At 35.6% G+C, this 11,240-nt stretch overlaps 1 protein-coding gene across 2 annotated transcripts in view; it reads left to right on the plus strand.

The window, feature by feature from the left end:
- LOC131157826 (alpha-amylase-like) overlaps positions 1–9,897 on the plus strand; it is a 40,143-nt gene extending 30,246 nt beyond the window's left edge. For both annotated transcript variants that reach the window (XM_058112229.1, XM_058112236.1), the window contains 4 exons: positions 8,258–8,346; positions 8,464–8,593; positions 8,699–9,462; positions 9,571–9,897. In XM_058112229.1, coding sequence (XP_057968212.1) covers positions 8,258–8,346; positions 8,464–8,593; positions 8,699–9,462; positions 9,571–9,843 — 1,256 coding nt within the window. In that variant the 3' untranslated portion in view covers positions 9,844–9,897. The remainder of the gene's footprint in view (positions 1–8,257; positions 8,347–8,463; positions 8,594–8,698; positions 9,463–9,570) is intronic.
- The last annotated feature ends 1,343 nt before the right edge of the window (positions 9,898–11,240 follow it).

Below are 11,240 nucleotides of genomic sequence, written 5' to 3' on the forward strand. Positions count from 1 at the left end.
ACCTGCTGAATGACATCCAGAAGTGGGATATTGATCTTCACATGCTTGAAGATCTCCTGAATCTCAGTATGGTATTTGTTCTTCTGACCAACTGTCAACCTCTGAGAATAGGGTATCACAGGTCAGTACTCCTTACTAGTCTCGGTTTTCACGTCGACTGACTTCTTCAATTTTGAACTTACTTCCTCTGATTTTTCTTTGGTCTCATTTGCCTCAACTGCAACTTCCAATGTCGGGACAACTGTTTGCCTCTCAGTTGATATCATGAGTTGGGGGACTTCCTTCCCACTTCTCAAAGTAATGACTGCCTTTGCCGTCTCAATGGAATCCCTTGAAACATTATGCACTGGCTGCTGTTGCTGCCGATATACTTGAGGATTAGGCTGAGGCTGCGCTGGGAATTTCCCCTTCTCTAAGGTACTCAACTGTGTATTGATCTTATTAATGACGTTTCGCAGTTCATTGTTAGTTGTGGCCTTAATTTGCATGAACTGCTGAAGAGTATTTTCAAGAGACCTTTTTGGTGGAACAGGTGCAACATTAGATGGAAATCATGGAGGTGAGTAATGCTGAGAAATCGGATGTGGCCGATACGGTTGCTGAAACTGTGAAGAAGATTGACCAGGCTGATCATTCCGCTATGAAAAATTTGGGTAATTCCTCTATCCCAGATTGTAAGTGTTTAAGAAGGGCTGATTGGGAGCGTTAACCCAATTTGCTGACGGAATCTAATCAAACCTACTCTCTTGTACTAACGTCATGATCGGACAATCCTGGGTCTTATGGCTAGAGTCGGCGCATAGAGAGCACACCTCAACTGATTTCGCCGCTTTCACCTTCTCTAACTCCATAACCTCTACCCTCCTAGCCAATGTAGCAATACGAGCCTAGATATCAGTTTCCTCCTTTACCTCATATCTACCTCCACCACCAATTGCCTTGAGAGGTTGCACTGCCACTGGTGCCCCGATCAGATCGTATATTCCACTATTGTGCACTTTCAGCTAAGTAATCAAAGAATGTTAGTGCCTCATTTGGTTCCTTGCTGAAGAACTACCCATTACACATAGTTTGAACAAACTGCTTACAATCAGGGCAGTATAGAAATAATTTACAAACGCATGATGCGGACAGATATTTATCAGCTCTTTGAACCTTTCCCAACAAGCCTGGAAAGTCTCTTTGCCTCTCTGCATAAACTGACTGATTTGCTCCTGTAGGAACTGGGTTCTCTAAAAAGGAAAAAATTTATGTAAGAACTCACGTTGCATGTTTGTCCAATCAAAAATAGGGTTAGGTCTTAGAGAATTAAATTAGATCTTCGCTTTATCCTTCAAGGAAAAAGGAAATAAACAAAGCTTAATGTATTCATCAGTTCCTGCTCTAGTAATGAAGGTAGTACATACCAACTCAAAATCGGTCAGATGCTGATAAGGACTCTCAGAATCCATCCCGTGGAACTGACGTATTACTGACAACATACCATGCTTAATGGTGAAATTCGGTGCATTATTTGACAAAGCAATACAGGATGGTGTAGTGGTGCGTGTAGGCTGCAAAAAGTCTTTCAAAGTGCGTGGTGCAGGTGGATGTTCAACCATGGTTTTCTTAAAATTCTCTTAAAAAAGATCACTCAAATTAATTTCAATATCCTCACTCACAACAGAAACAGAAAACCTACAACTATATTAGGTGACAGTTTGTATAACTTATGTGAAATGTCTCAAACTCAAGGCATCAAACATCAATCCAAACAGCTGACAGTCACCAACATAGCAGCAGACAAGCATGATCAAAAATTTTTTTCTTGTTTTTTTTGAAAATATTATATATATATATATATATTTTATATTTTTAAATTATGAGAAAAATCAAAATAAATGGAGAAACACTAGATTGAAACTAATTCTAGCACTCCCCGGCAACGGCGCTAAAAACTTGACTCACTTCTAAAAATGAGTAGCACTAGGGCTATCCCAAGTATAGGAGCTACGTCGTGTAATAATGAGCCCAAATAGGCCATATTGTCTTCACGGGGAATGCAGATTAGTTCTAAACTAGCGTGAAATAGGCAAAAAAAATAAGAAAACAAATTTTACTGAACATGGTTCTGATTCGAAATCTTGGGATTTTTGAAAGTTTGTGATGGAATTGAAATGACGCAAATCCTAAACTAAAAATTTAACACGCGTAAACCAACCAAACAACTCACTAATTAAATAAGGATAAACTAAAATTAAACCTCAACAATGACTTAAGATTAAACACCCACTTAACACAATGATGACTTGAATGAAATATAAGGATCATGCAACATTTCAACTAAATAAAAAAAAAATAGCTAAACTAAACAATAAGTAAAGCTTAACTAAATAAATAAACTAGACCTAACAATAGATAAACTTAAACAACTCTTAAATAAGGATAACTAGATTTAGACTAATTAAAGCTCCAACAAGACATTTAACACGACATTAACTAAAACAAAACAACTAAACAACCACAAGGGAAAGAGAGAGAATGAGGGAGGGACTTAAACGAATATTTAGTTTCAACATTAACTTTAAATAAAGGCAAGGTGAACTCAATAACAAAAATACTCAACTAATATTAATTCCTACAATGACTTCAAAACAAAAAGAGATAAACTGAATTTAACAATATAAATAACTCAGGAAGAATGTAAATTCAACAATTACTCTAAAGAAATACTGAACTTAACAATTTTAAATAATCCAAACAAGTGCTTAAATTCGAGAGAGAGAGAGAGAGAGTAAAAGCAAATAATAAAAATAATCCAAACAGAGTTTAAAATCAACAATGACATTAAATGAAATAAAGACCACTGAATTTAATATACTACAACAATTATTAAAATAACATCGAGAGAGAGAGAGAGAGAGAGAGAGATGGAAAAATGGGCTGGCCGTGAAGAGAGGAACAGCAGTGGCGCTGCCCCCAATGCTGCCTGCTCCAAGCCTCCCCCACGCAACCTCTCTTTGCCAAGAAATCCTAGCTCCCTTTTTCTCTTCCTAGCTACCCCCCCTTTTCCCCCAATGCCCCTAATGCTTTTCTCTCATTTTTGCCCTTAATAGCACACACACACGGGCTGCCAAAACTCTCTCCCAGTGTACCCTTAAGTTGCATGGCTGGGTTACATCAATGGACCTGGCCCACATCTTTTTATTTCTTCAATTTCTTGTTTTGTTTGCTCCATTTTAAGTTTCTGTCTCCCAGCGAACAAGTCCGATTTCGACCATACTAAAGCCCGTATCTCTCAAAACTCAAAACACGAAAGTTGTAGATCTCTTTCTCAGCTTTTCCCAGAATTTTGAATCGTCTCAATCGTAGCTCGGACGAGAAAGTGACGCCCAAATTACGGAGTAATGCCGAAACAGTCTATAAAACAACGTATTGTAACTTCACGTCCAATTTCGACCTTGATGCAGCTAGTATTTCTCTAAACGCAAAACATGAAAATTGTAGAGCGTTTTCTTTTCTTTTTACAGCATCTTGAATCATCGGAATCGGAGGTCGGATGAGAGAGTTACGCACAAATTACGAAGTACCATCGGTTTTTAGCTTCCAATAATCGCCTTACGATAAAAAATACCAAAAATTCATAATTTACTCAATAAAACGCAAATGTTATAAATAGGACACAATGTTAATTTATTGAGATTAATTAGGCATTTAATGAAAAATATAATTTGTAATGCATGAATTAAAACACCTAATTATGCAATTTAAGTGCGTAATCAACTAAACAACAATGGGTTGAACACCTTGACTTCATGACTGAATTCCCTTATCTTCTTGTCACATTCCACTTACGAGGTGAAATTCAAAATAACAAAGGGGACAAGTTTGTTAACATTTTTCTAGTGTGTGAAAGGATCAGAAGTTTCAAGGAAAATCCCTTTGCTAACCCGCACTTGTCAGCATGAGATTAGATCAATACTAGAAAAATCCTTTGTTATATTAACAATGTTAATCCAGACAAGATACCACCAGACCTGTTCAACCCAGTTAATTTCCAAGATGACGGAAGGTCCAAAAATACTCATTACCCTGTACTGTTCCCTCATTTTTATAGCATATATCTCACAAACAGGCTGACACTTCACTACGTGGAACAGATTGGTACCAATGGAGGCATTGATGACCTGGAGGTCCTCGCAGTTTATCCTGAAGAAGAGGAAGAGGACTACAGAGCCAAACACAAGACCCAATCACACCCCTGACTTGATCACATAGCCGCTTGTCTTTAGCTTTTGCTTTATGACCTTATCAATATGGAATCTTTTGCTTTATGTCTTTGTCACTGTGTAAGCTTTTACTTTATGTCTTTACGTAAATTTTGCCTTTATCCGGTTGTAAGCTTTACTTTAGAAAAAGCAAAAGGTGTGGTATATATTGTTTTGGCTTTTGTAAAGGAGATAAAGGGAAAAGAATATGCCAAGATGCCGAGGCATATTCCCTCTCTCCTCATCTATATAAGGATATGGTTAGTAAGTTGAGAGGCAGAACTAGTCGGAGCTTCTAAGTCCTTTGTAAGGAGTTCTTTAGTATCCTCCTTTGTAATCTCTCTTTCTTGTAATGAAATATCTCTCAATGTGTTTGTTCTATAATACTCTCTCCCTCTCTCTCTCTTGCTCTATCTTGTTCACGATGATAGTAGGTATCCCTACAAAGGTGATGATGTTCCTCTGGTCAATATGATCAGGACCTCAATTTATGAAAATGATTTTCCACCATTGGAGTATGAAGACCCAAGACTCAAAACAAGACATTCCTGGAAGATTAGAGACCCTGGCATCATCAATCTAGACGGATCCTCTAAGCAAATTTCTGTAGTTGAAGCCACCCTCAACTGGCAATTTGAAAAATGCCCTTGCCCAGAACAAAATGCTCCAGCAGATTATTGACAACCAAAGGGAATTGGCAAATAAAGTTGACAACATATTTGACATCACAACCATTCTCATCGATAAGTGCCAAAGCTAGATCCAAAGAGTCCATGAAGAACTCATGCAGATAATTTAGCACACTTCATCCTTCTCACCTGCTTTTAAGAAAAAAGAAGCAGAAATGCAATACCTCAAAGCTCAATTGAATTCTCTCTCAAGCAGAGTCAACAACACAGATAGACAAGGATTGACCCGTTATTCCCGCCAACCAGCTTGGCATTCAGCTCTCCTCAACCAATGTTCCAGCCAATATCAATGCAAGCTTCATTCAAAGGAAGTAATTCCTTTTTGCATCTAAAGAAGAGGCAGCATACGCAACAGCAACCAACCCAAACTGAAAGGGTTAAAACAACGCAAGCCTCATCCGCCAAGAAGAAAGACAAACAAAAGATTGGGGAAACCAGCAATCATGAGCCTAATGTGGGAATTCTAGAGAAAGACAACTCCATCTCCAAGCTTCTTTCCAAACTGGCGACACCTTCCCAAGACTCTCCAAAAGAAATCTCGAGAAAGGATGAAACGCTCCCATCTCTCCGAATAATGGAGGACGATTCGTTCCAATGTTCATCTGAAGTGGAGGATTCATCCCCTAAAGCAGCAATGATGACTCAACCATCCACTCATAGATCGGGATACGAAAATCCCTCTGATGAAGAAGAAATCGAAGACAACATCAACCTATCGGAAGGAACTTCGTCAGCCAATCCTCCCCAATGCTATAAATAGCAGCTATGCTTTATGTGTGGTAAATATTGCTATCTTGGAAAGTAATGGTAATTGATTTATTTGGAAATTATTGAAGAAACAAAAGTAGAAAGTAAGGTTTCTTCTCAAATTCTACTTTTGGTTAGTAGTTGATTTCTGAGAAGCAGTCTTTTTTTTAAGGGAACACTTGGACACTGCTTCTGCTGTACTGAAGCTCCTCTTTAAATGACAGAAGCTTTACTAAATAGAGCCTATTTTGTTCATATTTGTAGTTCTGTACAATGACAAAAAAATACGCCATACAATATAATAACTAAATATCTCAGAATTACTCCATTGCAATGTTATCTATAACTTTCTTAAATCTCTTTCACAACTTTAATGAAATGGGGGTTCATTGAAAATTCCAATTCTGACGAGATTTAAACTCACATTAGTTAAAATCTGTATAGCAACGACATTCCTACAAAGGTGCTGCTTGTGTGTTGTGTCATGTCTCTTTGAACATACACAATCATTTGACACTCCTTGGACGCATTCAACACTCTATAGAAGTGCCACAATCTTAAAATTGTTAAGCAAACACTTTACCTAAAAATTAATAATAATAATAATAATAATATCGTTGTTATTGTAGATTTGGTGATGGTGTGGAGGGACGAGGAGCTTTTTTTAATGCACAAGTTTCAGAAGTTCTTCACCTCATTGTTGGTTCTACTTGGCAAATGGATCACTATCCGAGCCTATCTGTTGTTCAACATTCTATGAACAGCGATGATGGTTCACTCTTCTTGTTCACTGAAGATCCCCTCTTTGCATCTGGTCTTAGGTAGTTTGTTCCTCAATCTAAATGCTGCAATCTAGCAAGAAATATTAAGTGTGTAAAAGTAATCATGCATGCCCCAGGTAGTGCATCTAGAGAAAATGGTCCTCCTTCCCTGCATCTAACACTCAATAGTGTCATAACACCCATGGAATTTTTGTAATCTAATTGAATGCAGAATATTAGATTAGGAAAGTTTGCCAAAAATAATCCACTCAAAATCCATTGGTTAGCAGTCCAAACAACAATCTAGTACTATAATATGTTTTAATCTAGTGAACTGACCCCAAAGATACTGATTGCAGCACAAAAAGCAGCCAATAAAATTGTAAAAAGTGACGAATCACAAACCTTCCTGCAACAAAAAAACCATCAAAACTAAAGTTTGACTTCAGCTTTGACAGAAAACTCTGAAATTGATTATACAACCACAATAAGCATAAGTGACCACTTCAAATCGGAGAAAGATGCACCTTCTAGTCTTGTACATCTATATGTATGTATGTATTGCCAAAGGAATGATATTCTATAAGATTTATCATTTGTACTTTAAATGAAAAAGAATATCGAAGAGCACAATTAAGTTAGAGAACTAGTTGCTAAGTTAGATGTACCATGTGGAATTGATAATGAGTTCAAATAGGATGTCCCTTGATTTTACAAATGCTGGTTGTTATGCTTGTGAGCTAGGGATATTTGAGTCTCCTGCAATAAAACGAGCAAAATTCCAGACCATTTAAGTCATTATATATTTTTCTAATTAAAAAAAAATGTTTTAACAAGCTCATTTTATTGCAACCAGGACCATTTAATTCGTGTTTTAATTCTGATGTTTTTATTTTATTTTTATATATATTTGGGTGCTCTTTGGTGCTATTTTAATGATGTTTTTGTGTTGTTTAGTGCGAGCAAGTGCTGTTTTATTGCCATTTATTCTGCTTTTCTGTTGCTTTCTCGATGTAGGTGCTATTTCATGCTAGGAGATGCGGCTGGGTTTGCAAATATTACTAAATTTATCTATACATTAGTTTTGTTTTTTTAAAATGCAAGATGCATTTTGGTCATTTTAAAGTTTAAACATTCCAGAAACTTTACAATTTTTTACAAGCATTTAGATATTTTTTTCCTTTCTAAGATGGGTTGGGATTAAATAAATTTTTTTTTTTTAAATGTTCCTCTTCATCACCCACAAAGGAGCCAAATAATGCTGAAATGATCCTAAGAATAAATTCCCCTTCCCTCCCCAAATTTATCCTTAACATAAGACTTAAAAAAACAAGAAATTATAATATGATCTGCCATAAATTTGGCAAGCAAGTAACTACCTTCAAAAGAATAACTCTTGTCTGTGTAGCTGTAAGTTAAATATATATTCTTAAAAAAAAAAAAAAAAACTATTACGAACTTGGCAAGCAATTAAATACCTGCAAAAGCTTATCCTATATGATCAGTTTAAACAACAGCCAAGGAAATAGCTAGACTAAACAGAAGTCCTAATGTTTTTTTGTGGAAAGAGTTATCCATTAAGTATTAATAAAGAACAAAATTTACATAATTGTAAACTGAGAGTTTTAGGTTTCCCAAATGAAGTGTATATACACATTCCTCCTATTTTTTTTTTTTTTCCATAAAAGTATCTTTCAAATTTCCAAATTAATTAAATGAAATTTCCTTCATCACACCCTATAAATAGGTGCTATGTGGATGTGTTGCATTGCATTCTTAGATTTTGAGTTCTTACATGGGTCCTATAATTTAGGAGACATGGGTAGCATCACTACAATTACGAGTGTTTTACTCTTCCTTTGTCTCGTACCCAACTTCACTGAGCCTCAAGTGTTATTTCAGGTACATTTTTATACATCCTAGTTAGTGCTTATATTTTATTGGTAATTAATCAATCATTATTTATGAACAATTTAACGTGTTATTACCTTTTGATTTATATGGTCATATGTATATTAGGGTTTCAATTGGGAATCTTCAAAAAAAGAAGGATGGTATAACATTCTCAAGAACTCTGTATCTGATATTGCTGCAGCCGGAATTACCCATGTTTGGCTTCCCCCTCCTTCTCAATCTGTCTCTCTTGAAGGTTCATACAAAATAAGATATTGAACCTTATATTTTAAGATTTATTATGTGTACACATCTTTCTATTAATTTTGGCTTTTTTTCTTTCAATCCTTCACATCCACAGGTTACTTGCCGGGAAAGTTATATGACCTTGACTCATCAAAATATGGGAGTCAAGATGACTTAAAAGCACTAATAGGTGCCTTTAATGATAAGGGTATCAAATCCGTAGCAGACATAGTTATAAACCACAGAACTGCTGCTAGCAAAGATGGGAGAGGAATATGGTGCATCTTTGAAGGAGGAACCTCTGATAGTCGCCTTGATTGGGGTCCCCATATGATATGCAAGGATGACACCGAATATTCTGATGGCACTGGAAATCTTGACACTGGAGAAGGTTATTCGCCAGCACCTGATATCGACCATGTAAACACACAAGTTCAACAAGAGCTATCAGATTGGATGAATTGGTTGAAGACGGAAATTGGATTCAGTGGATGGAGATTTGATTTTGTCAAGGGATATGCCCCACAATACACAAAGTTGTATGTGCAAAACACAAGCCCGGATTTTGTTGTAGGAGAATTTTGGAGTGGGAATCGTGACGACATTAATGGATGGTTGAATGGGGCTGGAGGTGGTGTTATATCAGCATTTGATTTTGCAACAAAAGGGATACTCCAAAATGCTGTCCAAGGAAACCTAGGGCAATTGAAAGACTCAAATGGAGCACCTTCAGGCCTGATCGGTATATCACCAGCAAATGCTGTCACTTTCATAGATAATCATGACACAGGTTCGACGCAAAACTTGTGGCCATTTCCATCAGATAAAGTCATTCAAGGTTATGCTTACATTCTCACCCATCCAGGAACTCCATCTGTGGTAAGTAGTTTAAATTTTTTGTTCTATTAACTATCTATTTTCACAACATTTAACCAGTTAGTTCTTTAGTAATGCTTATAAAAATTTGTTTTCTTGTTATTCTTCTAGTTTTACGATCATTTTGTGGATTGGGGTTTGAAGGACGAAATTTCAAAACTCATAGCAGTGAGAACAAGGAACGGGATCAAACCTACCAGTACCGTGAATATTCTTGCTGCAGATTCAGATGTTTATGTAGCGAGTATAGATGATAAAGTAATTACCAAGATTGGACCCAGAACTGATGTGGGCAGCTTTGTTCCTTCAGGCTTCCAAGTTGCTGCTTCTGGTATGAATTACATTGTATGGGAGAAAGGAGCACGCTTGACACAATATGACTGAAATAAATAGATACACGTGCTATTTCAAATAAAAGGAATGCAAAGTAATTAATAACTTGTTTTTCACTTTTTCTTTCTAAGTCTAGTAATGTTTGAGGGGGTATTGAGTGTTGGAAACCCTATTAATTTCTCAAATTTGGTTCCAAAAACTAGTTAAAGTAACTGCAAATAATTATGCATGAGTTTTCGTAATCTTAAATTTTTTAAAAAATTAAAAACATGAATATTTTAAACAAAAACAAGGGTGTTGCAAGATGTTTAAGCACTCATTCACAGTATCTTCATTTAATTGATAGGACAAAAGATACTCATCTTGTTTAAGATTTGATTAAAAGATAGAGAAATTTAAAAAATGTCATTAATCTTTCATAAAGTTTCTAAAATGTCGCAGGAATGACATCTCCCAAAAAAAGTTATCTTTTTATAAAATATAAGGGAAGATTTATGTTTTTCTACCATACTTTAGAGGAGATACCTAAAATGCTTGAAATCTTAGAAGTTTTTGAAAATTTTAAAATCTCAGCAGAAGTCATTATCATTTTATTAAATCTAAGAAAAAATTAGTGTCTTTCAGCCTAATGGATAATTTCATTAATCTTTATTAGATAATATTAATTTTGATAATATTTTTTAGGATCAAACTAAGGAAAATTTTCATTAATTATCAAATTTAATAATGCAACATGGATCACATCATCCCCCATTTAAAAATTGTTTCTTATGAACAGAAAATCATTCAATATGATATTACGATTCAAAAGCGACATTAATTACTCACATAATTTTCTTTTTAATTCAAGAAATCAATTTAACAACACATGTTAACAATTGTTCATTACTGTTGCCATTCTGAAAGAAGCCCAACAGGGAAGTGGCCTTTTTTGCCAAAGTTTGGGCCTCCTCCCAGCTGGGCCATCCGGGCCGAATAATTGCTCGTAAGCTTAGGTCTATCCACAACCAATTTTGTTTTGTCTAGACCTTGACTTTTGGGCTTGGATTTTCATTTTGGTTTACTCTGGTTTTGAGCATATGAATTTATAACTTTAGATTTAGATTTTGATCGGATAAATTTCAACATAATTTTATATTAATTTTTTATTCAAATCTCATACAAATTTAAATTTAAGGTCTTTTCAAAAATATGATTAGTTTTATAGAAGATGAATCCTTATGTAAACTATAGACCCTCCAAGAATTCGAGACTGCCAGAGAAGCCACTGGATGGAGCTAAGCTAAGATAATGAACATCTACTTGTTTCCATAGGCAATAGATTTGCTCACAACTATATCACCTTTTCACGAGTCACATCCCCTTCTTTCGAGATATTCTTGTGCATAATTTATTCAAAATTTTTTTTTTAAGTATATCCATTAAAATGTTGTCATATTTGTTATGAA

This window comes from Malania oleifera, chromosome 1 (genome assembly GCF_029873635.1).
Source record: "Malania oleifera isolate guangnan ecotype guangnan chromosome 1, ASM2987363v1, whole genome shotgun sequence".
NCBI classification, from domain to species: domain Eukaryota; kingdom Viridiplantae; phylum Streptophyta; class Magnoliopsida; order Santalales; family Ximeniaceae; genus Malania; species Malania oleifera.